The sequence below is a fragment of the Trichoderma virens genome, assembly GCF_000170995.1.
Source record: "Trichoderma virens Gv29-8 chromosome Unknown TRIVIscaffold_88, whole genome shotgun sequence".
Lineage (NCBI taxonomy): Eukaryota > Fungi > Ascomycota > Sordariomycetes > Hypocreales > Hypocreaceae > Trichoderma > Trichoderma virens.
Window position 1 is genome coordinate 832,319 of NW_014013661.1, and position 23,275 is coordinate 855,593.

General features: G+C 50.0%; 11 protein-coding genes across 11 annotated transcripts; 7 read left to right on the forward strand and 4 right to left on the reverse strand.

The window, feature by feature from the left end:
- Positions 1-274: 274 nt before the first annotated feature.
- On the forward strand, positions 275-1,471 carry TRIVIDRAFT_205390 (uncharacterized protein; the record flags this gene model as incomplete). Its single annotated transcript, XM_014096374.1, has 3 exons — positions 275-469; positions 524-1,339; positions 1,394-1,471. The coding sequence occupies 3 exons, from the start codon at positions 275-277 to the stop codon at positions 1,469-1,471; spliced, it is 1,089 nt and encodes a 362-aa protein (XP_013951849.1).
- Positions 1,472-1,714: 243 nt separating this feature from the next.
- TRIVIDRAFT_8674 (uncharacterized protein) lies at positions 1,715-2,284 on the reverse strand (the record flags this gene model as incomplete). Its single annotated transcript, XM_014096120.1, has 1 exon — positions 1,715-2,284. A coding segment is annotated over one exon (570 nt), but the record flags the coding sequence as incomplete, so codon positions are not given.
- A 1,149-nt stretch (positions 2,285-3,433) lies between these two features.
- TRIVIDRAFT_57467 (uncharacterized protein) lies at positions 3,434-4,444 on the forward strand (the record flags this gene model as incomplete). Its single annotated transcript, XM_014096375.1, has 1 exon — positions 3,434-4,444. One exon carries the CDS (start codon positions 3,434-3,436, stop codon positions 4,442-4,444), a length of 1,011 nt encoding a protein of 336 aa, XP_013951850.1.
- A 2,652-nt stretch (positions 4,445-7,096) lies between these two features.
- Positions 7,097-8,842, forward strand: TRIVIDRAFT_160041 (uncharacterized protein; the record flags this gene model as incomplete). Its single annotated transcript, XM_014096376.1, has 2 exons — positions 7,097-8,203; positions 8,264-8,842. 2 exons carry the CDS (start codon positions 7,097-7,099, stop codon positions 8,840-8,842), a joined length of 1,686 nt encoding a protein of 561 aa, XP_013951851.1.
- Positions 8,843-10,352: 1,510 nt separating this feature from the next.
- TRIVIDRAFT_57469 (uncharacterized protein) lies at positions 10,353-10,973 on the forward strand (the record flags this gene model as incomplete). The annotated part of the gene is made up of 2 exons (XM_014096377.1): positions 10,353-10,466; positions 10,542-10,973. 2 exons carry the CDS (start codon positions 10,353-10,355, stop codon positions 10,971-10,973), a joined length of 546 nt encoding a protein of 181 aa, XP_013951852.1.
- Positions 10,974-11,099: 126 nt separating this feature from the next.
- Positions 11,100-12,413, reverse strand: TRIVIDRAFT_231913 (uncharacterized protein; the record flags this gene model as incomplete). The annotated part of the gene is made up of 1 exon (XM_014096378.1): positions 11,100-12,413. The coding sequence occupies one exon, from the start codon at positions 12,411-12,413 to the stop codon at positions 11,454-11,456; it is 960 nt and encodes a 319-aa protein (XP_013951853.1).
- A 1,938-nt stretch (positions 12,414-14,351) lies between these two features.
- On the forward strand, positions 14,352-15,251 carry TRIVIDRAFT_66564 (uncharacterized protein; the record flags this gene model as incomplete). The annotated part of the gene is made up of 3 exons (XM_014096379.1): positions 14,352-14,582; positions 14,640-14,936; positions 15,051-15,251. The coding sequence occupies 3 exons, from the start codon at positions 14,352-14,354 to the stop codon at positions 15,249-15,251; spliced, it is 729 nt and encodes a 242-aa protein (XP_013951854.1).
- Positions 15,252-15,673: 422 nt separating this feature from the next.
- Positions 15,674-16,824, forward strand: TRIVIDRAFT_66565 (uncharacterized protein; the record flags this gene model as incomplete). Its single annotated transcript, XM_014096380.1, has 2 exons — positions 15,674-15,689; positions 15,758-16,824. The coding sequence occupies 2 exons, from the start codon at positions 15,674-15,676 to the stop codon at positions 16,822-16,824; spliced, it is 1,083 nt and encodes a 360-aa protein (XP_013951855.1).
- A 121-nt stretch (positions 16,825-16,945) lies between these two features.
- On the reverse strand, positions 16,946-19,943 carry TRIVIDRAFT_76057 (uncharacterized protein; the record flags this gene model as incomplete). The annotated part of the gene is made up of 3 exons (XM_014096381.1): positions 16,946-18,488; positions 18,543-19,522; positions 19,580-19,943. 3 exons carry the CDS (start codon positions 19,941-19,943, stop codon positions 17,226-17,228), a joined length of 2,607 nt encoding a protein of 868 aa, XP_013951856.1.
- Positions 19,944-20,590: 647 nt separating this feature from the next.
- Positions 20,591-21,148, forward strand: TRIVIDRAFT_129690 (uncharacterized protein; the record flags this gene model as incomplete). Its single annotated transcript, XM_014096382.2, has 2 exons — positions 20,591-20,704; positions 20,777-21,148. Coding segments are annotated over 2 exons (486 nt in total), but the record flags the coding sequence as incomplete, so codon positions are not given.
- Positions 21,149-21,327: 179 nt separating this feature from the next.
- Positions 21,328-23,045, reverse strand: TRIVIDRAFT_216820 (uncharacterized protein; the record flags this gene model as incomplete). The annotated part of the gene is made up of 3 exons (XM_014096383.1): positions 21,328-21,939; positions 21,994-22,160; positions 22,343-23,045. 3 exons carry the CDS (start codon positions 22,490-22,492, stop codon positions 21,480-21,482), a joined length of 777 nt encoding a protein of 258 aa, XP_013951858.1.
- Between the last annotated feature and the right edge of the window lie 230 nt (positions 23,046-23,275).

The window sequence follows — 23,275 nt, forward strand, 5'->3', positions numbered from 1 at the left end:
TGCATGATTTTGGCATCATAGTCGTCGTGTATAGGGCTAGATGGAGTATATATTGATATGTATATAAGTGTCAAGGGTTCATGGCTCCATCGTTGGCATCATCAGCCTGTCAACATTGAAGCAATCGACTCAATGCAACACTAGCATCGAAATACATCATACTCCATACCATAAAAACAGTCCATGTATAACCATCTGCCATACAATCACCCCGGACTGTCTTCTCGACACGAGAGGGATCTGCATCAAGCCCTAGTTACCCAATTCGGCCAATATGAAGCTGAGTCTCGCTCTCGAAGATGCCCACCAAGGGCCGTTTCTTGCCAACGACCTGGTAAGAGCATCGTTCGAAATCCGAGGGCCTACCTTTCACAAATCGCCTCGCATTTCGGCCAAATTCGTCGGCACAATGGCGGTGTCGTTTCCCACGCAGGTTAACGCGGCAAGCCCGGGACAAATCACGACGGTGGTGAGTAGCATTTCATTATGGAGCTATGCATTAGATAGACTAACATGGCTGTAGTTGTTTGAGCAGCACAAGAAAATAGAATATCGAGATTTGCAGTGGGACGAAGATGCCTCCTCTGGCGAATCAATATACACCACTCCCATAGAGTTTCAGTTCCCTGATGGAGCTTGCTACTGCGATAGACCCCAGAAATGCCAGCTCCCGCCTTCTTTGGACATCATGGAGCAAAACATGAGGGTCAAGGTATCTTACACTATGACGATCTCTGTGGGTCGCAGTGTGCTGGGCGCAATGACAAAGACGAAGACCGTAGCCATGGAAATTCCGTTCAGCTGCAACCCATCCACCGCAAGACTTCCGCGGTCATCCTGCGTTTTGTCGGTGCCGATGAATGAAAAGCCTGGGCGATACGCACGGCTACGCGACACGATTGCGGACCAAGAGCACGACGACGGCTCGTGTCCGTCTTACAGCCCGAAATACTCGCCATCCATCAAAGTCGAGGTTCTCCTCCCACAGCCAGCGATTTTAATCCGTGGCCAGCCGACGCCGGTTCAGATCCTCGTCCACACACCCACCGATATGATCGAATCAGGCAACGTCTATCTCCGAAGCGTCTCTATGGACTTGAAGACATTAGTCACAACATCCACCGGCGCGGTACCGCGAACAATTACACAGAGAAGACACGGATGCAGCATGGCTGGTGCAGTCAAGATTGATAGCGAGCTATTTGAGCTCGACTCGGGAGCGTGGGGAAACTTTTTCGTCCTGAATGCAAAGCCGACGACTGAGTCTTGCATATTGAGGATGGACCATGTGGTTGAGGTTGTGACGGGGATCTCTGTTGGGCTGGGGAATGACATTAGAGTAAGTTGATTCGGAAACTCCGATTGATGGATATAGAAACTGACTTGTGATTAGTATGCTGTTGCGGCGTTTGAGGTTATTGTGATGGATCCTCCACCCGCCTACGAAGTGGGAGATGCTATACAAGCATAATTAAAGGAAGGAATAAACTGGAGGATGTAATAGATGTGGTTATACCCAGGCGGAGGAGCTTTGCTCAGATAAAGATGATACCCAGCCCTACTGACGACTTATGATGAACACATTAGAGAGAAATAGACAGCTTCAAAAGCCGCATTATATAAACTAAAAAGTTAATGAATATACAACCCATCTCATGTGATTATTAAAACTATTACTCCCAAACTCCATCCCATATTGTTACATCTACTGCGACATCACCGCCATCCGTAGCGGCGTCTCTCCCCTCGCTGTCCTCCACCGATTGGTCGACTCAATCAACTCACCACATCCATCAACTACCCACGACCACTTCCTCAGAAATCCCGGCGTCACCTCCCAGCTATCCTTGTGGAACGGTTCCCCCCACAGAATCAACCCCCTGCGGTCACTCGGAACATCCTCATCCCCCCCTTGAGCCGCAGCCTGGGTCCCTGAACTTGGCAGCGCGTGCGTGGTCTTGGGTGGCGGAGCGGTCATGCAATTAATTAGATTCCCCAGCAGGTCCGTCAGAAACTCCGCATGGCTGAAGTAATTCTCCCACCGAATCAGATTGTCCCTCATCTTCGGAAAGGGAAACACGTCGATCCAGTTGGAGTGGGGACAGGACAGCTGCAGCTTCGTCGGAGTGAGACTTTCAGGGAGGCGGAATCCTGAGAGTGTGCTTGTGTCAGGGAGTTGAGGGATGACTCGCTTCAGGTGTTCGGAGGGATCGCCTGTGCACTCGAGGAAAGTAGTTGGCTTGATGACTTTCTTGTTGTAAGAGAGACCCCTGAGGACGTTGAAGTGAATTAGATGCAGCAGATGATCAGAGAGCAGGCAGTAGCTGAGGGCTAGCCAAGGAACAGAAGTACGGCCTGGGATCGTGGGAGACACGGAGACTAATGCACGATGCGGATTAGATTCCCTGCTGGGCTCTGGATGCTTCGAGACGACCAGCTGATTGGATGGAGCGGACTTGTCCTTCGTAGGTACACAAGCAGAGTCACTCGGACTTTTACTTGGCTTGATGGGTGGCATGTCATCCCTTCCATCATATATCCGCCAGCGATGGACTTGGTAAGGCTGCGTCGTATCACCAAGTCTCCTCTCCCTGGCTCTCGACCCTTGTGCCGAGCTGTTAGTCCAAATAGAATAGCCGCTTTGCATAACTGGATAGCCTCTGCTCTACATACGATGTGCTCTTTGGTTCAGCCGGTTCTGAATCTTTTTACGAGCCAGACGAAGCTCGGTGGCTGTCGGGTCAGCATCAGAATCAGGAATCGATCGAAGATTCCCAGATTTTCGGGTATGTGTGCACGAGCTTGGCGTCATGGCTATGAGACGATGGGCAAAAGGGAGAGTATAGGTAGTATAGTACAAGTAGTCAGCCGTATACAGAAATACAAGTACCCTGCATTCCACAGGGCAATACCGAGGGATGAAATAAACAAGAGAGAGTCAAGAGCAGCCGACTCGCGATGCTGCAGCTAGGGGTCGGCGTTAGGATGCAAGGCCGGCCGACTATCCCAGAAATGGCAAAAAGTGTCATCCCTCCGTTTGGCGGAACGGCACTTGTGGGACCAAAGCGGCGTCGAACAAGTCCGCCGGAGTGAAGCAGAGGCTAGGCTGAAGGTGGAAATAACCATCAGCCGGGGTTTGAGGGTATTCGCGGATTTAATCTGGTTCGTGCATGAAGGCTGAAACTGGAGATGAAGATGAAGAGGAGAGATGGATACACGAATACACGAGAAGACTAGTATGAGTACCCGGTTGATGAGTCGATGAAGATCGTAGAAATATTGGATATATAAGAGGAAAAAGCTTCCATGATGGCTGGATAATAGAATCATCAGCGACTTACACATATCTCATCATCACCACTTACACCGGCATCACTTACACCAATATCACTTACACCAACATCGCTTACCACCTTACAACACAAAACTCATCATGTCTCGCTACGCTGAATCTCACGTCTCCCCCAAAGGCCCTGGCGATGCCCGACCAACCGCCCTCCAAATCGTCAAAGACGAGCAAATGACCGACCAACTTAAGGGCAAAGTCATTGTCGTCACCGGCGTCTCATCCGGTCTTGGTGTTGAGACTGTCCGCGCCCTAGCCACCACCGGAGCCTCCTTCATCCTCACTGCTAGGGATCTCACTAAGGCTATGAGTGCGCTCGGCGATATCTTTGACTCGTCACGCATGAAGCTCGTCGAGATGAACCAAAACTCGCTCGCTAGCGTCCGAGCTGCGGCAAAGACTATCCTCGCGGATACACCTAAGATCAACATCCTCATTAATAACGCCGGTATCATGGCTGTTCCCGATCTGCAGCTCACTGATGATGGTCATGAGGCGCAGTTTGGTGTTAACCATCTCTCACACTTTCTCTTCTTCCAGCTGCTTAAGCCTGCGCTGCTCGCTGGAAGCTCTCCTGAGTTTGCCTCTCGCGTCGTCAATGTCTCTTCTGCTGCGCACCGCTTCATCGGAATCAATGCCTCGGACAACTACAGTTTCCAAAAGGGCGATTACAACAAGTGGGTTTCCTACGGCCAGTCCAAGACGGCAAACATCTACATGGCCAACGAGATTGAGCGACGCTACGGATCCCGCGGCCTCCACGGCCTGTCCCTGCACCCAGGTGGCATCAACACCGGCTTGATGCGGTACATTCCTGAGGAAGAAGCCAAGGCCATGATTGCGCAGATTGGACCAGAGGTTCTGCAAGGCATGAAGAGCCCGGAGCAAGGGGCTGCTACGCAAGTTTGGGCGGCGATCGCAAGGGATCTGGAGGGCAAGGGAGGAAAGTATTTGTCTGATGTCTCTGTGGCTGAGGCTGGACCGGATGATCAGAACATGGCTAGCTCGACGACGGTGAGCCATACTTATAATGCGGCCGATGAGGCCAGGCTGTGGAAGGATTCACTCAAGCTGGTTGGGCTGGAGGATGATGAGTAGATGGGATGAGAGTGTTTGCATATAGCAAAGATAGTATATATAGATGGAAGAAATAAATAAATAATACCGGTAATTAGCTGTCTACTGTCAATCTCACAGTTCGCGCTCGCATCCAATTGCCGAATCTTCCACCGGCAACATTCAATGCATGCATCGAATCGCCAAACACGATTCGAATTTTGCAGCACACATTATTGCGTCTCGCATCCCGCATCCACTTGTTTGTCACATGGCACGAATCGCTTGATTCAACTTAGTTGGCTGAGTCATAGTTCATGATACTACATCCAGCTCCTCTTATCATCATGCATCGCCTATTAATCTGAAATGAGAGGATTCCAGTCCGATGACGGAGGCAAATTGGAGGCAACTGAGACCTTTGAACCGAAAAATTGGAATTGGTAGGATGATGAGATGCAAAGTGACACAAGCTTCATTTCTAGCTCGACTAGAAATAAGCCGACAAGACCAGCTAGTGAGAGGGATTCCAAGGAACGGGAGGGCGGCTCGTATTTAAGGGTATACTAATTGAGGCATAGAGTCTTAGAACAATATTTTTTCGCCAACAGCATCATTGCTGAAGTCACCATATTACATACTATTCCGTAGTGAACAGAGTACGAGCCTGATAAAGATCCACCAGATGCCTGCTCCCAACATATTAAAGGGTTATAACAATAGGCCTCCCCTTTCTTCCTACCTATCCTTCAGCTGTAGTCTCAGTTCAGGCTGTCAAATAGTATCCACAAGATCGTATTCACCGCTGTAACCATCCGTCCCTCTGAGACATCCGGCACCAAGGCAGCAAGTCGTGTCTCAGATGACCCAGCAGACCCGGCATCTCCCAAGGCGAACTTCATGTGAATGGCAGCGATCGTCGAAAGTGAGACATGTGCCTTTACTACTTTGACCAATTAGCCAAGATAAGGGCAAAGTGGCTGTGATTGATTTGAACGCGTAAGAACGAAATATCGGCTACGGAATAGCATAGCCGTGTTCACACACACACACACGCAAAAAGCAATGTTTGTCTCACCTCAAGGCGCGTCGACGAAGCCGACATATCCGCAGCGGCACCAAAAAATCACGAACTGAGAGAGAGAGATGTATCTTAGCTTGCCGTGCAATGACGTCGAGGGCTGATAATGTGCCATGAGGTTCTTACTCAGACCGGTTGAGCCCTTTCTTGTGGAGAGCTGGATAGTTTCATTTCCAAGTAGAGGCCATTTGTGCAGCTCGTATTAAAAAATAGCCTATGAGAACATTGTCTTTGTTGTTGGCCTCTGGATTTCCCGCGTGGGCCACGTAATTTCGGGCGCCCTCGACACCTTCTTCGCCTGGACTTTTGTTTTATCACAATGATAGATGCTGCTTCATCATAGCTGCCTTCGATCCATGTACCAAGTGTGTTGAGAAGATTCCCAGAGTCCGACTGTAGGACAACATCTTTGGGGAACGTCGCATAATGCTCCTGCATTAAACTCCCCGCATTGGCTGGATCATAGCCTGATATAATTACAGCTCAAATTTCTTTCCGTCCTAGCAGCCACGCTCAGACTTTAGACTCACCAAAATCCCTGTTTTCTACTCCGTACAAAGCTTCTATCGAGACTTGGATGTAGTACAAGGGCTGGCCGCTTTTGGTGCCGTCTTAGCCGCGGCCATTACTCAGATTCAACTCGAGATAGCTATAGTGCCTAGTCAGAATACAAGCTGCTTCTTTGTAGACATAAGCTTAATCCAAGGCTAGCGATCAGCAGTCAATCTTTCCCATTGCAAACGACCATCCTGGCGGTTTCACGAGAGGTCATACAACAGCCTGCTTTCTCTCCAGAAGACAGCAGAAAAGGGACGGGTCATGAGTGGAAAGTGCAGAGTCCGGAAGCGAGCACGACCAAACTCTAGCAGTTTGTGATGAAACTAAGAATTGAGTGGCTTCGATGTAACATCGGAACGTCCGAGTACGGTAGCTTTCTAAACTCACGGGAAGATCATCGCCAAGATCAGACAGGAAACGCAGACGTGCTTCATCGTCGGCAAACATCTTAGGCTTATGAATGCTGCGTATTTCAGGGGTCAATGTTTATTCCTGGCTCCTTGGCGTGCATGGTATGCCTAGAAGGGGGAATCTCAGGACTTCTCGTTCGCCAGAGTGAGAGATGGGGGCGATTGCTTGGCTGATAATCTTCTCCGCTTCTGTCTGCCTGTCCTACACGACGGCACGAATGCCATTGTGAGACTGTAGCAATCGTTCCACAAAGATCGGAGCAATAATAGCTGTTGTAGTGGTGGTCGTGGTTGTAAAGCTAGCGTAGGTACATACCGCTCGACTAAATTCGCGTCGACGGGGACAAGCCGCTAGTCAGTTTTCATATCGGTAAACTCGGAGCAGGTGTCTGACTATGGAAAGACAAATAATACTTTGGATGATGAAATGCCTTAGGGCTTGATGATCGCGGTCCGTAATGCTGCCTGTCGGAGGTGCTTGCTGCTACACGTCCCAATAAGCCGTACATATGATACCTGACGGCAGTGTCAGCACTTTACACGTATTATTCATACATAGCTGTGTATAAATGCCCATCTTCTTTCTCCCTGGAAAAGCATCAAAGAAACAAACCGTGAGCGTCTCAGAAAACCACTTATTCGACTATGAAGCCCCCTCGTGCACTCGCTACGGCGCTGCAAGTCTTGTCTTTTGCCAGTCTGTCTCAGTCTCTCTTGACTGCAGACGAAGATTTCCCTCCATTACTCGATGCCACCCTCACTGACCTGCGCCTGGGGTTGGACAACAACCTCTTCACCAGTGTCGATTTGGTAAATGCCTATATTGACAGGATCTCTGAGGTCAATCATGTCCTGCGAGCTGTCACTGAGATCAATCCTGACGCGCTCTCAATAGCTTCAGAGCGTGATGCAGAGAGGAGAGTAGGGATAGATCCCGCTAAGCAGCCTCTCCATGGCATACCCATCCTCCTCAAGAACAACATTGCCACAGACGATGAAATGAACAACACCGCTGGCTCATATGCGCTGCTAGGGGCCAAAGTCCCGCATGACAGCACTATTGCTTCCAAGCTGCGCAAAGCCGGAGCCATCATCCTCGGAAAAGCCAACCTGTCGCAATGGGCCGCTTCTCGAGAGGCGGTCACGCACGAAGGTTGGTCGGCACACGGTGGCCAGGCAGTTGGTGCGTACTTTCCGAAGCAAAACCCTAGAGGTTCATCATCGGGGAGTGGAATATCTACCTCCCTCGGTCTTGCATGGGCAGCAGTTGGCACAGACACTGGGGGATCCATCCTCTTACCAGCGCATGCGAACAACGTCGTTGGATTTCGCCCTACAGTGGGATTGACTTCGAGGTATTTGGTGATTCCGTATTCAACAAGGCAGGACACTGTCGGCACTTTGACTCGGACCGTCAAGGATGCAGCATATCTCATGCAAGCCATGGCAGGGCGTGATTCGCGAGACAACTACACAAGCGCCATTCCTTTTGACGAGATACCAGACTATGTTGCAGCATGCACGAATTCTGGCCTCAAAGGCAAGCGGATTGGCGTGTCTCGCAACACAATGGCGACAGATATCGATCCATCAGCAAACACTGACCCGGAAGCATTTGAGAGAGCGTTGGACGTGATTCGCTCAGCTGGCGCAGAGATTGTTGACAATGTCGACTTGCCTTGCAATGATTTCTTTACTGGCCACAGCAAAAAGCGCAGGCAAATACCCTCGGCCAACTACTCCATGGCTGATGTCATGTCTGGTGTCTTCTCCATAGTTGGTGCCGACTTTTTGTCTAAATTGCCGGAAAAGTACCTCGACCTCCTCAAAGAAAACCCGAACAACATCACCTCAGTCAGAGATCTGCGGGACTTCACCCGAGACGATCCTCAGGAGGGATTCCCGCGATTCGATACCACAGCCTGGGACACATATCTTAAGTTGGGCATCAACGACACGGATCCCACTTACTGGTCCAACGTTACTACTGTGACAGAGATCCTCGGACCGCTGTGCTTCACAGGAGCGCTGGACAAATACAAGTTGGACGCAATGGTTCATCCGACGCCGTATTCAGTCTTGATGGCAGCTGGCCTGGGGTTCCCCGTCGTCAGTGTGCCCCTGGGCCGCAGTCCCGATGATTCCCCCATCGTTCCGTCAGATAGAGGGAACTTGATACTGTCGGCCCCCAACGGTCCGTTCGGCATCGCCTTTTCTGGCCCTGCTTTTAGCGAGGAGACGCTGTTTGCGATGGCGTACGACTTTGAGCAGAGAACGAATGTGCGCAAGGCCATCAAGCCGTTTATCTCGCCCAAGACGGAACTGTCGCATGTTGTGCGAAAACGGTGTTTGCGGAACCCAAAAGGCGACTGCGGGAAGGAGTTTAGGTGAACTTGGTGAATGTTTATTGATTTGAGCGCATTACGGCCGTGAGATTATTGTTTTTAGGCGAAGTGTAGTATGGTGTTTCTTGACTTGGCGGATAGCGATCGTTTTGCAATCGAAGCACTGACAATGCCTGTCTATCGGTAGTAGTAGAAGAACAAAATTGTATTAACCATCCATGTGGGCTGATGATGCCTTCGCAATGACGTATTGATGTTCAGCTGGTCGTTTGTTTCACACCGGGTGTTTGCTTCTTGACGTCTGCTGTCCAAGTACGGTGCCGCCAGGAGAATGGCAAGCGTAAATCAATGTGAGGTATATGTTTTCAATTCAAACAACGATACAAAGTGTCACAGTAATGATTGAAGTCATAACAACCGGAGCTAAAAGGAGACTTTGCAGTTCTCTATATGCCACTACTGTGCCATGCAAGCACACAAGACGGCATCAGATCCAGTTATCGGCAAAACTGGGGCGTTTGACATTGGGATTCCCGGGGTGCTTTGAGCTACGTTACTTTGTCTCTCCTGGAAATACATCGAGGAAACATGGGGCACAAGACATGCGATCTGGAAGTCGATAGCGAAATGCAGGCTGCCGGCTTGGAATGACTGCCGCGCGCTTGATTTGCCCCTAGCAGCAACATCCCTGCATGTTATACCCATATAACATGTAGATTTGGTACGCTAGCACGGGGTTAAGACTTATTTGACCACTGGAGACGTATAAACTTCATGTAGTTGGTGTTATGAGCTGACTGGAGCTCTGCGGCCCGCGCGTTTCGGCTCGATCGCGGAGTCCGCTGCTGCGAGTGATTGAGTATCTGCCATGGAGTCTTGTTCCATACATACATCATGTATTGTCAACGAAGAGACGGCCTGAGAAGTTAGATGTTGCCATTGAGAGAGCCATGCTGTTCATATAATTCGGCAAAGAAGAATTGGCCGTCTTTGAAACGAACATCTGCTCTTCTTTAGCTGGACATCAAACCTTTCAAGTCACTCGACCTTCTCAGCATCGCCCTCCCAAGCATCAAAATGCGACCCGGAACGTCGGCTCGCTGGACATGTTCAAAACGTTTAAGCCGCACGATCGAATCGGAAGCAACACCGCGCGGTTGGATGGAGAATTATTGATCGTAATTCCGTGCTGACTGATGCCTGTGTAATCCTGTGGAGCCCTCAATAGCGCTGATTCCCCAAAACTAGCCAATCACGCCAAAGCTAAGCCAAGATCTATCAGTACACGAGATACGGGAGTTTGTCGCATTTTTCGGAGAGGAGACGGATCCTGTGAAATTTCTTGAGATATAAAGGATATTTCCGAACAATTTTGCAGAGTGTTGAAGAAGAAGAAAGGGTAGAAGGTTAAAAGACGGATGAGTTTTGCGAGGATACAAACGAGAATTCCCCTGTTCAAGCAGAGCATTTTGACTAGGCGTGGGATTATTGCTGCAGCGCCGAGAGGAAGAGCTCCTCTTATATCAAACTCCGCAACAAAAAGATACGCTTTCAACATGGCTGAAGCCAGTGGAAAAAATGACGAGGGCTTAGTGAAGCAAGAGCTTCCTCCATTGACGGATCATGAGTTCAAGATGTATAACCATCTTGCTGAAAAGATGGAGTGGTTTGTACGTAACCTCAGTGCTTTCTCACTTATACCCATCTCATCTCATATATAACACCATCTCACACTGCACTCATAGCACAACAACTTCCGCCGATCCTGGAACATCCTCTGGCAAGCCTGCACCACAGGCCGTCGTCCTCAGGGCATGTCCATCAAACAGCTCCTCCAAATCGGCACCGAATTCGCCGAGCATCTCACAATGCACCACGGCATCGAGGAGACTTACTTTTTCCCCAAGCTGGCTCAGCGGATGCCTGAATTCAACCCCAAGAATGGAGACCTGGTGAAGCAGCATGAAAAGATCCACGAGGGCCTGGGAGGATTCGAAAAGTATCTGAAGGAGGTGAAGAGCGGCGAGAGGGACTTTGAGTTGAGCGTTTTGAAGGAGAAGATGGAGAGCTGGGGAGGCGTGCTGTGGGCGCACTTGGATGATGAGGTGAGATCGCTGGGGGCGGAGAACATGAGGAAGTTTTGGACGATTCAGGAGATTCGGCGGTTAAACATGTAAATGGTTTGCAGTGATGTCTCTTTTCCTTTTCTTTTCTTTTCTTTTTTTTTTTTTTTTGTTTGGATACACCTTTGGAAGCATGGTAATGACTGGTAGATAAAGCGATATAGATGGACAAAGACAATTGGCAAAAGATGCATGCATATATTCATAAACGTAAATGGCAAAATACAGCTCAGCTATTACATGTGATCCAAACAAGCAAAGACAGACAAAAAGCTTACATACCTATCCGACATTCTACCATTGCCCAGGTTTCCAATATTCTTGCGATACCAAGTGCATCATTTACTCCGGTAGATGATCTTACCCTCTGTATGTCTATATCTTATACGGAGACTGGTGCCAAAATGCCTGCGCCTTTCCGGGTACTGTGAATCCTTTCCCATCAACTTCAAGTTGCACAGCCGCTCGCGTAGCACCCAACAGATCCCTCGCCCCTTTCACCGGGGATTTCGAGGAGACAAGATTTCAACACCTTTAAGCCGTCTCACGCCAGAGATCAATCATCTGTCCCGTTGAGGGGTACATCGCCAGCAAGTTCACCGCCGTCTCAGGCAGAGGTCCTCCGCCAATCATGCCCCATTGGACGGTCAATGGCGCCCAGGCCAAGTTGCGGAAGAAGCTCTTGTTCCAGGTGTTCGCCCAAGCGGCGTCCTTGGCCTCGGCGCTCTTGCGCGTGCGCTCCAGCAGCAGCCTGGCAAGCTCCATGAAGGTATACGCACCCCAGCATCGCACGCTGAGGAGGCCAAACTTGCCCATGGTCGTGGGCTTTAGATCAATGGCCTTTTTGCTGCCCAAGAACGCGAGGTTCTCAAACACTTGATATAGGATGAGGGAGAAGATCTGGGTGAGAGAGAAGACGGTATCGAAGTGGTGGGCCAGAACGACGGAGCTTGAACCCTCTTTTTCGGAATCTTCCTTTTTGGGGCGCGGCCTGGAGAGGAGCCGCTTGAGCGCAAAGTACAGGCCAAGCAGACCCCAGAGTCGGTTAATCGTCCGTGCCTCGCTTAGAATGCCTGCAAAGGCCTTGAGCTTGGTCGCCAGGTTGAGCGCAAACGCCGCCCCGGGAGGCGCTGGGGCTGATGAGAGAACGACCGTCGTGGCGGGCGGCAGCTGGAAGGCCATGGCAATGAGCTTCTGTGCTGACTGGCGCAGGGCATTGCGGCTCAGCGTCTCGAGCACGGAGCCCGACAGCTTGGACGAGTAGCAGAGGAACTGCAGGACAGCATCAGCGCCGGCGCGGGTCTGGAGGCATCGCAGCAGATGGCCAGCAAAGGCATCCGCATTGGAGGGCACAGCGGCGAGAACAGCGCCAATGGGAGCCTTGGCCGGGGTGGGAATCGAGGGAAGAGGATCGACCACAGCAACGGCGGAGTCGATGGCGGCGGCCACTTCAGTCGAGGCCGAGTCGGCGGCGATATCAGCCACGTCGGTCATTGTGGCGGAGAGGAGGAGGAGGAGGAGGAGGAGGAGGAAACGAGACGAGACGAGACGAGAGAAGAGAAGAGAGGAGGAGGAGAATGGAGGTTAGAGGAGGAGAGCAAAAGAAGAAGAGGTGCTGACGATAAAGGGCGCGGTTATCGATTAGAGCCGATCCGCGTCTTATCTCCAAGACCGAGCCGAATTGCAATGGGCAGAGATGCTGCGCTGAAGCGGTCGGGCCAACGCTGGTGGTGATTGACGCAAGCCTGGACGCGCGCTGACTCTGTCGACGTCTGGGCTATGTTTATGTACCTGTAGCATTAATTAATTTAATCAATTGCCCTGGGCTGGGTGAGCAGCTCAGCTCTTATTTCTTATTAGCCTCTTACTGTAAACCACTGTTGAGGCGCTGCCGAGGTCCACCCCCACAAAACCTCGGATAAGGCGTGTGTGAGTGGACAAGATCCACTGGAAGCTTTGCTTGCTGCGACTTGCTCCACGTTTTGCTTTGCTGCCAGTTCGGCTCCGGATTATTAATATTTTGGAGTTCCACTTTCTTTGCGGAGGGAAGAGAACTGTGCAGTTACTGTGATTCCATGTAAGATGAAGTACCTATGTTATATAAATACTCTGATTGGCGGCAGAAGTGGCACGTTGCACAGTGTTTTGGGGGGTTCTTTGGTAGTGTGTGTCAACAGCCGTCTTAGCGTTTGATGGCTCCACAGAATCGACTACAGGGGCTTGAACACCATTCATTCTCCAGGAATCGTGTATCTACTCAAGTAATGGTAATAAAAGATGTGTCCTCTGCGTACTCGTATTGTTGCAACGATTAAATATTCGTCAGGGTCGCTTGGATTTTGGATAGCCAACTGAAGCTTCTGAATAGCCACCTACGTAGTAATAATTCTAGTGGATCGGTTCCATCAGTGCTGACATAGGTGAAGGGTAAGAGATTGTGGTAGCAGTCAGCATCTCAGGTTGCAGCAATCAGAGAGAAGAAAAGGGAGATGTTTAGTTCTATCTAGAATATGATATTCTCATTCAATCGTTAATGCGATAACCATATTCCTCTGTGTACAAGCCGTAGAAAAGGCCAACCTCATGCAGAGGGAGTTCCCAGGCATTCATCCCCTTCACACTGGCTTTTTTCCCTAAGCCACAGGATGCCCAGAATATCCTACAATAAGGCTCTGCATTGCCTCAACATACAAAATTACAAGTACTAGCCATTCAATTAATATGCCAATTAGCTAAAATAGACCCAGGTCTATTTACTACTCTCGCTACTTTCTGATACTATGGCTACCTTCTGCTACCATCGATATTTTCCTCTAGTATCTGATATTATCACTACCTGCTATAGCCAACCTGAGATGCTTAATATTAAGCCACCACCTGTTTCTGAATCTTTCTTAATTCAGAAAGTATTCACTGCAAAACTGGCAAACTTTTCCCAAATTTCTACATGTACATCATCAGTGTGCTCATCATTCGTGCTTCATCACCATATCTCAATGCCATACCATCACGGCTAGGAGAGCTTTGTCGAAAAGAGTCTGCTACCTCCAGCCGCACTCTTCAACAGCTGGCAGCTGTAATTGTTTCTCGCATTCATGTCACCTCACACTCTATCACGTTTCGGTCAGGTGACTGCCAGGCACAACTGAGCGGGTGCTGAAGAGGAAGGCCCAACTCACTTCCTACTCACCCCGTCACTGCTCGCTAGATTACCTGATCTACCAGCACTTTTTGCAATTTCCATCTCGCCTTCACACAAATTACTCCAACTCCTCATTTTTTCCCATAGCAGCTGAGAATACACTTTTGGTCTTTACCAAAGACCAACACAGCCGCTTCCACGACAAACCACTAGCTACTCCTACCAGTCCACAGGCAACTTGTTTTTACCACGATCGGCCCCTCCCCCTGGTGAGAGCCAACTAGAAAACGATGAATCCCAATCCTTCTGACAACGGCCCTGAGGAACCTCTGCAATTGTTTCCGGGAACTCCTGAGCAAGCAAAGCAATTTCAAGAATGGGTCGAGGCAGCAGATAAACTTATCTGCTTTGAAGATGTTGCAGAATGGATGAGGGGCAATGCCAACGTTCTTTTGGAACATGGTGACGAAGTCGAGGTCATTCAACAGGTGTTAGATAACATTGCCAAAGATTTTCAAAAGGTACTTATACATACATTCTTCGCCTGGCAAGTCTCTTGTCTAACCTAAGTATCATAGAAAATTTCTCCCACAGCCACCATCAAGCTCCCAGGTTATGGGTATCACCTGGATAGAATGCCTGAAGGCCACTTCCCCGTCTTCGCAACAGATACTGGAACCGAATGGAATGCCGGACCTCTGTTTGTCAGAGAGTTATGCATACTAAAGGTTGTCGAAGAAATCACCAACAAGCCAGGGTGGTGGAGTAATATTCACGATACTCATATAATAGACAGATGGAAGAAAGAGATACTTGGGCTGGAGTGGAGCAAGTATTTGACGTACGCCGACTTTACGCCTTCTATGGCAGATTGGGTATGCTTCAAGGACATGAAATCTCCCCTTTACTCTGGAAAAAATATTTCTCAATGTCTCCTCTTCCGCGTGCGCCTTTTAATTACGAGTCACTAACTTGCGTTGGATGCGTAGTGCATCGAAGAGCTGAAGCTCAAAGCGGACCTGTATAAAAATACAGGCCTCATTCCTGTCTTAGACTACGATGACTGCGTTATCAAATCCGACAAACTCGTGCCAGAAGCCTTAAAACGGGAACTCTCTATTGGCAGCAAGAAACTATCACAAGCCATACCAGATGACAACATATCCCACGATCTACCACCTTCCATTTGATAGATCCCTCTATATGCCCACTCATATATCGTCGCTCTCGCATCCTTCCTGACAGAAGAATCAACCTCAGTAATTGTCTAGAAGCCTGTGGCAAGGGAGATATTCTTTTAAGCCTTTGGGATCCGGGGAATGATGGAGGCTCTAGCATGTTTGATGTCTCCTTTCAATGGCTTCCATGCGATGTCATTGTGGACGAAAGTGGAAGCGCCAAGATTAACAGTTACATCAATAACTTACACCCAATTGAGCATGCGGACATGTATACTACCATCGAAAAGTTCATCACCCTAGCTTTACCAGCTTAGGATATTGTATACAGATGGCCTCGAGAATTTTCACACAAACGAATGGACCTACAGGACATATACTACGACTGTAAAGTTCCTGGCATATGCGCTGACAGAGAATGCAGTTGGCTAAATATGGCTCTATCCGAAGGTAAGACATTGGCTGGACAAAAAATTGGTCATATCATATATATTGCTATACTGACAATTGAATTCAAGAAGAGGAAGAATATCTTCAAAGAAAGGGAATCCACAAGGACGAAGACGGACTCGAGAAAGAACAAGAGCTCGTAGCAGCCGACACGAAGCCTGCGTCATCCACGCTGCCTAAATGTGATGATCAACTTCTCAACCTCAAACTGGAACGTAATGAAAACTATTTGGAAAAATGGTACAACAGCTGGATTATTGAAGGCGATGAATGGTATGAAACCATGTTAGAGCAGCATTCAAACCCCATCTTCAAGCTGTTCAACGAGACGCACCCTTTGCAGTTCCCCGAGCTAAGAGCAACATCGCCATACAAACATGTTCGCCTAAATTCATCCGATGTCCGCTCATCCGCCTTTTTTTCACAAAAGCATAATCACCTTCAGGTCATCGTTGAGCTGACTGAAATCCACCTGACTCCAAAAAATCCAGAATACGAGGGTGACTTGTGGAATTTGGATGGCCTGCTCAATGAACATGTTGTGTCTACAGCCCTGTTCTGCTATGATAGCAACAATGTCACGGAGAGTCATATATACTTCGATACTGCTATTTATCATGAGGATTTAGGCTTCGTACCAGATCCTGACAGCGAAGACACCTTGCGGGCGTTTGATATTTCACCGAGAGGCGGTTACCAAGTCATAGGTCGAATACTTACCGATCCTGATTGGGCTGTTTTCTACCCCAACATTTACAGACACCGCCAGGGATCGTTTGCACTTGCAGACCGCTCTCGACCAGGATACCGCAAGATTCTCAAGTTATGTCTTGTTGATCCAGCAATCCCTATCATATCGACATCCAATGTGCCCCCTCAGCAAACCCACTGGTGGACTGAATGCAAAGTCCATAAGGAGGGGGTAAAGATTACCCAAAGGTTACCGCCAGAGCTGCGTAAAATTGTGTACAATTATGTAGACATGCCAATTGGCATTGCTGAGGCGGAGACAATTCGACACCAGCTCATAGGTAGTAGAATGACGGTTGGGACTCGCAGGCATTCTTTCTCAGGTGATGAAGAGTCAGACACGGATGATGAGAGTTCAGATTCAAATGGATCTGATAATGAATGACGACTTGACAAGATTGGAAGATAATGTTGTGCATAAAGATTTAGGTAGATGATATTTGACTCAATAGTTGTCTCTTTAGGCTTCACAGCTGCACTCACAGCGGCCAGACACACATCGCGAGAGAAACACAAGGCCAACATTCATTCTATGTTTTATGCATTCCCTTTTTAAAATTTCCAGTTCAACCTATCAAACAAGTGTAGCGAGTTCCCTCCGTTTCCTCGCTCGATCGCCCGGGACTTTTTCTTCCATTACAAGAGAAACCCCTCCTTGATCCCATGCAAGCACACAAGTGAAAAATAAAAGGGATTTTGAAAACACACAAAGTAAAAGTGTTCAAGAGATCAAATTCGGACGCCCTACCAGCCACCATCCCCTTCTCATAATCATATGCTTCCATCCTAACCACGGACGGCCGCTCCTAGAGCTCCGCCCGTGAACTGCGTGCCACCAGCCTGTCGCTGGGGGTTGCCGCCGCCGCGAGGACCTCCTCTGCCGCCGCGGGCACCTCCCCTGTGGCCTCCACGGCCTCTGCCGCCTTGTCTCTCAAAGGCACTTGATGTGCCCTGTGTGCGCTGCTCCAATGTTCGCTCGTTAGTCTCAATGAGCGCGCTGGCCTTGTCTGACAGGGCGAGAGCCAGGGACTGGAGTCTGCTGAGTTCAACGCCCTTGCGGAAGATGACGTTGTTGGTGACCTGGTCGAGAGAGGCAGCAAGCTCCTCGTGGCTGATCATCTTGCTGATGACAGCGGCCACCTTGGTGGAGTCGAGCTCGAACATGCTGCTGAGGGTGTCGATGGCGAGGGTGTCGTAGAAGGGGGCGTAGGTGAAGAGGTATGTTCGCAGACCCTCCTCCTGGATCTGCTTGGACAGCATCTCCTTGATCTCATCGGTGTTGGGCATCAGGTCCCAGATCTTGATGCTGTGGATGTAGGTAATGGACTTCTTCCACTCGCCGGCAGCCAGAGCCTTGGAAGCCTGCATCACGTGGTCACGAGTATTCTCGGGAGGACCAGTGAAGATCTGTCTCTCGTGGTACTCGAGCATACGGCGGTAGGTCTTGCTGATGACACGCTTCTTGACGTCGGGGGAAGAGCCAGTCTGGGCGAGGAGAGGAATCTCCAGAAGCATGCTGCAAGTGAGGTACACGCACTCGAGCAGCTCCAGGTTGATGTGCATGTGGAAGGGCAGCTGTCGCTGCTTCTCGAGGCGCTCCTGCTCGGGAGAGACCTGGCTGTATCGCTGCATCATGACACCCTGGGCGAGCAGCTCCTTTTGACGGCCGCTACCGCAAATCTCCTGCAGGGTGTTCTGAGCGTCGTAGATCAGGCCCTTGCGGAAAGCGCAGAGACCGACTTGAACAAGAGTTCGGTTGTACAGGATCTGGCTCTGGATATCGAAGCCCGTAACAGTCTCCTGCAAGTGTGACATGAGCATCATGTCACGAGCCTTGTAGTAGTCGTCGTGGAGAGCAAGGAAGTAGACTTGAGAGAGCAGGGCTCTGGCACGGAGGATGCCCTCGCTGTTGGCGTAGAGGTAGGCGCAGAGGACGTTGACCAAGCTAGTGGGGTCCTGAGCCTGGGCACGGGGAGTGGTGGTAGAGTCGACATTCTCGCCAACGGCCTTCCAGGAGTTCTCCTCGAAAGTCTTGACAACTTGGGCAGGCTACATATCATGTTAGCTATGCGTATTAACTGATGAACATGGACGATTCCTCACCTTGAAGTAAACGTGCTCCAGTCGTCGCATGACAATACGGTTAACGCTGTCCTGAGGAACCTCAATGGTCTCGTCCTTCTTCAAGGCCTCGTAGTAGAGGAGACCACGGAAGATGACGTTGTACAGAGCACCCTCATCCTGCAGGCGCTCAATGTACTCTGAGGTGTGGGGGTCGATGCTCTGCAGAGATCGGTGGAGTTCATCGTCAAGTCTCTCGACATAGGAGACGATGCTGCCAGCAACCTTGATGTGCTTCTCGCCGGGCTGCAGAGTAGGGGGCTTCTCATCATCATCCCACTCCTCAACGTTCTCGAGAACGACATACTCGGAGGTCTGGGAAAGAATGGTCAGGAGCTGAGAGAGTTCCTTCTCAGCAGCCTTCCAGTGCTCCAGGGGCATAACGTTAGTAGTTCCGGAGCCAAGGTCGAATCGAGCAGAGACCAGGGTCAGAAGAACACGAATCTGCTGGTAGGGGGTGTTGGCGATCTCGTTGAGCCTCTCCATGACCTTGATCTGCTCAAGTCTGTCGGTGTTCTTCTTTCCACGAGTCTCCATGATGCCTCGCAGGTGCTTGAAGATGCTCTCAGGGGTGTACTGCAGGGTACGGCCACCCTTTCCGACGGTGGCGAATCCCTCATCAGCGGCCTCATCAGCACCGGCCGTTTCGTCGAACTTGACAGCCTTGGGGGCCTTGGGCTGGGGAACTTCCTCCTCCTCATCTGAAGACCATAGGTAGGTGTCCTTGTCCTCTCGGTAGACAGCAATCTCATCTTGGTAGTCCTTGTTGGTCTTCTTGACCTTTTGCTTGACGGCGTTGAGAGCACGAGCCTGGGTGGCGTTCATCTTCTTCGGGGTAACCTTTGCCTTTGCAAGAGCCTCATTGACGGATTCCTCGATCTCGGCAATGACTTTGATGTAAGGCTTGGGTATTCTGCTTCCGGCAGGCAGTTTGGTCACTTGTCGGTTGAGCTTGTCGAACTCTGTTTTGAAATCGTTAGCGTTGCCCCTCGGTCATCGCGTTGTCATTGTTGCCATACCGGTAGAGATGAGAGTCCAGTCGCCATTCTTCTGACCGTTCTCAATCTGCTTAATAGAGGTTTCGAGCTCGTCCAGTCGCTTGACCTGTGCGCTCTTGACCTTGTCTCGGACTTCATCGTCGCTACCCTCGCTATCGGACGCAACGTTGTCTCTCAAGAATCGGAAAGCACCCTGCTTCTGGTCGCCGCCGGCCTCCTTGTCGTCATCTTCACTTTCTTCGTCGGAGTGATCGAACTCGTCGGATTCTTCCTCGGACTGTTCCTGGTCGAGTTCCTGATCCTCCTCTCCGGAGTAGAGTTCTTCCTCGTCGCTGGAGCTCTCGCTGGAGCTGTCGTCACCGCCGCTGCGGAAAAAGCGAGACATGTTGGCGGATCGGTTTCCTTGTCTTCGGTTGATGAGATATCCCGTTCGACGCTGTCGCAGAAATTCGAGAGCCAGGCAAAGACTCTCTTTCGAGGTGCGCGGGGTTGGTTCAAAAGTCGAGGGTCAAAAATTCACTGATTTTTGGTGGGAGGTGGGGCGGCATCTTGGGGCTTAGCGAGTGCGCTTTGCTTTGCAAGTCGCTGCTTAGCTAAGGCCATCTGGCCACTAGCATGTAATCCATGCGAATGGCCGGACATTTGCCGCCTCTGCCTCTGTGCCTGAGTTGGCTGACATCAGCAGCGGAAATAGACGGCTGGATAATGTTCTCGATGGCCTCGGCTGAACTCAGTCTTGAACTCTGCCATTTCCACAGCAGATACAGGATTATCTGACTGGGTCCCACGATGATATCACTACGCTGTACCGACAGCGCTTCTGCCGCACGGTCCTTTGTTCAGCTCGCCAAACGGCGGTATTCAGTGGCGACCGCACATGTACAACAAACACCTCTAGAGTTTCTCATTCCGCGCGGAGCGTCTCGCTCTTCACGACTACGAACAACGAGGATTTCTTCTCAATTTGGAAATGGCATATCGGTGACACCAGTTTCCAAGGCATCCGTCCTTTCAATAAGTCGACAGCCAAACAGCCGGTCATTCACAGCTTCTGCCACCCGACTGGCAACGATATGCATACAAAATCCCGTAAAGGGCGAGGATGGCAAGGATATGATGTTGGAAATCACCTCTCGGGCAGCTAAGGTATGATTTGTGCTTGATATATCTTTTTCCTGAATCTTATTTGAATACATTACTTACACATGATTCATATAGCGACTCTCCGACATCATGACCAAGGACAAGAACCCCCACCTAGCTTTGCGCATTCGAGTTGAGAGTGGAGGTTGCCACGGTTTCCAGTACCTTATGAGCCTCGTTACGATGCCAACAGAAGAAGCGCGCGAAGCATCGACCGTCATCTCCGAGGACGACAGCATTTTCCAATACGTTCCAGACGAGGCCAATTCTGCTACTCCGCCGGCAGATAGCCCGAAGATCATACTAGACGAACCTTCCCTGGAGCTTCTCACGGGCAGCAAGGTGGATTTTACACAAGAGTTGATTGGGTCGCAGTTCAAAATTGTTGATAACCCTTATGCAACAAGCAGCTGCGGGTGTGGAACAAGCTTCGATATCAAGGTGTAGCACATATTAATAATTCCCATGTACATTTACACATCTGCGCAGGAGTGGAGAGCCTGACTAATAATCGCCACTCAATGGTTTACTGGAAGATTTAATGGGTTTGATATCCTACAAGAGCAGATGACGAGACACGAAGATACAATGGCACATCACATGTAGACCAGTTTTAGAAGCAATTTGAGCATCACACGACATGGAAACTCGAGTGTCATTCATCGAAGAGTCAATTTAACAAAAGGCCAAGTCGTGATACCAACGCCGAGCAACCATGCATGATATTTCCCTATTCCCACTACCAAAATCCGTAAAACCCATTTTTGTTTTAATTGACTTAGTTCATCTGGCGGATGAGAGCGTTGATAGCCTCCTCACGGTTGCCAAGGTCACCACCCTCAATGAAGTGCTTGAACTTGCGGGGGCGGAAGCCACCGTTGGGGTTGCTCAGCTTGAAGGGCCACAGGAAGTTGGCGGCCTGCTTGAAGTTGGGGCCGACGGTGAAGATCTCGTGGACGAGATCCTCAACGCAGATGATGCCGTACTTGCCGAGGTTCTCCTCAACGATGGAGTTGTCAGTCAGGGCAATGCGCTGCTTCTCAACCTTTCCGTATCCACGCTTGTAGATGAGCTCCTTGACGGACTTCAGGTTGGGGTAACCGTAGGCAATCCAGGGCTCAACGATCTTGAGCATCTCAGTGATGGCCTTGGTGACCTTCAGGAAGACACCGTTGTTGATCTGGAGGAGACGGAGCAGCTGAAGGACCTTGCGGGGCTTAGGGGGCATCTTGTTGATACTGGAAAATTGTTAGTTATCACGCCTTGTCAAAAGATCTGGAGGTTGCACATACCCCTTGATACGGACGACGAAGATCAGCTTGGCCTCAGCGGGGATGTAGGCAGAGTCGTCGGCCTTGGCGGCACGGCGAAGGCGGATCTTCTCGCGCTCAGCGCTGCGGTACTCCTGAACGTACTTCTCGGCACGCTTGAAGATGACGCCACGCTTCTCCTTGTTGGCCTATTGAAAAGTCATGTTAACGATTTGCTATACGCAAGAGAAATGCAACATAACTAAGGGTATTCCAAACAGAATATCAGACCCGAAAGAAGGTTAACGATCAACGACATCGACACAAAGTGTCTAGTTGACGGTATGTTGTGCATCATGAAGATATTGAAAGGGAGACAGATAATACATACAGCCTTGCGCTTCTCAACAACGGCAGCACGCTCAGCGCGAGCCTTCTCCTGGCTCTTGCGCTTCTTGAGCAGGGTCTCAGGGACCAGGACGTGGTCGTTGGTGGGGACGCTATATTCAAAATTCAGATTAGTACGTAGTCCGCCATACATTTGTATGGAACAGAGCGCCGATGCAAGAACTGTAGCTGAAACGCGACATTCTCAACAAGGCTGACCCGAGCTGAATTTGATCGGTGAGATAGGGAGCATTGGCACGCATATTCCAGCAGTGCTCAATTGAAACCTGTATTCCACTCATCCGACAACACCCCAGACAAGAAAATCTTGTCCAAGAAAGAAGAAGTCGCAGGCAATAGCAACAAGGCCATTTTCAGACCAAAGCTAATTGCCCTTGCGCGACAATGAATTTAAGAGAGAAGAGGCAGCAATGCGAATTCTTCATCTCCAACACCCCATGGCACCGTCTCTCAGCTCGCAAAATCTGATTGACCAAAATCTTGAATAGCTGAGGGAGGCGTCTCGGGAGGGATCGAGCTGGCAGGCCGATCTTTTCACCAGGAAAAGGTTTTCATCGGCTGCCCAGCGAGAGGACCACGACAATCTGCAAACATATCGAGACCGGGCATCTGCCCCGTATCGCAAAGCGTTCAGGGAGGAGGCACATACGTAGACATTGTGGCGGCGGCTGATGGCGATGTCTGTTATGATCGTCGAAGCTGTGCTTGGAGGGAAAGAAAAAAAAGACCAGAGAGCGAGAAGAAAAAAAAAGAGGGAACAGTACCTCGTTGGTGGAGCTCGCAAAGGTCCCACTCTCGAAAATTTTGGTGTAGGGCAGGGCTTACAGCAGCTCAATGCTCAATTTTTCGCGGTGAATTTTTTTGTGTGGGATTTTTCTGCCGCGCCCCACCGCCCCTCTAACCGCCCTCGCTCGCT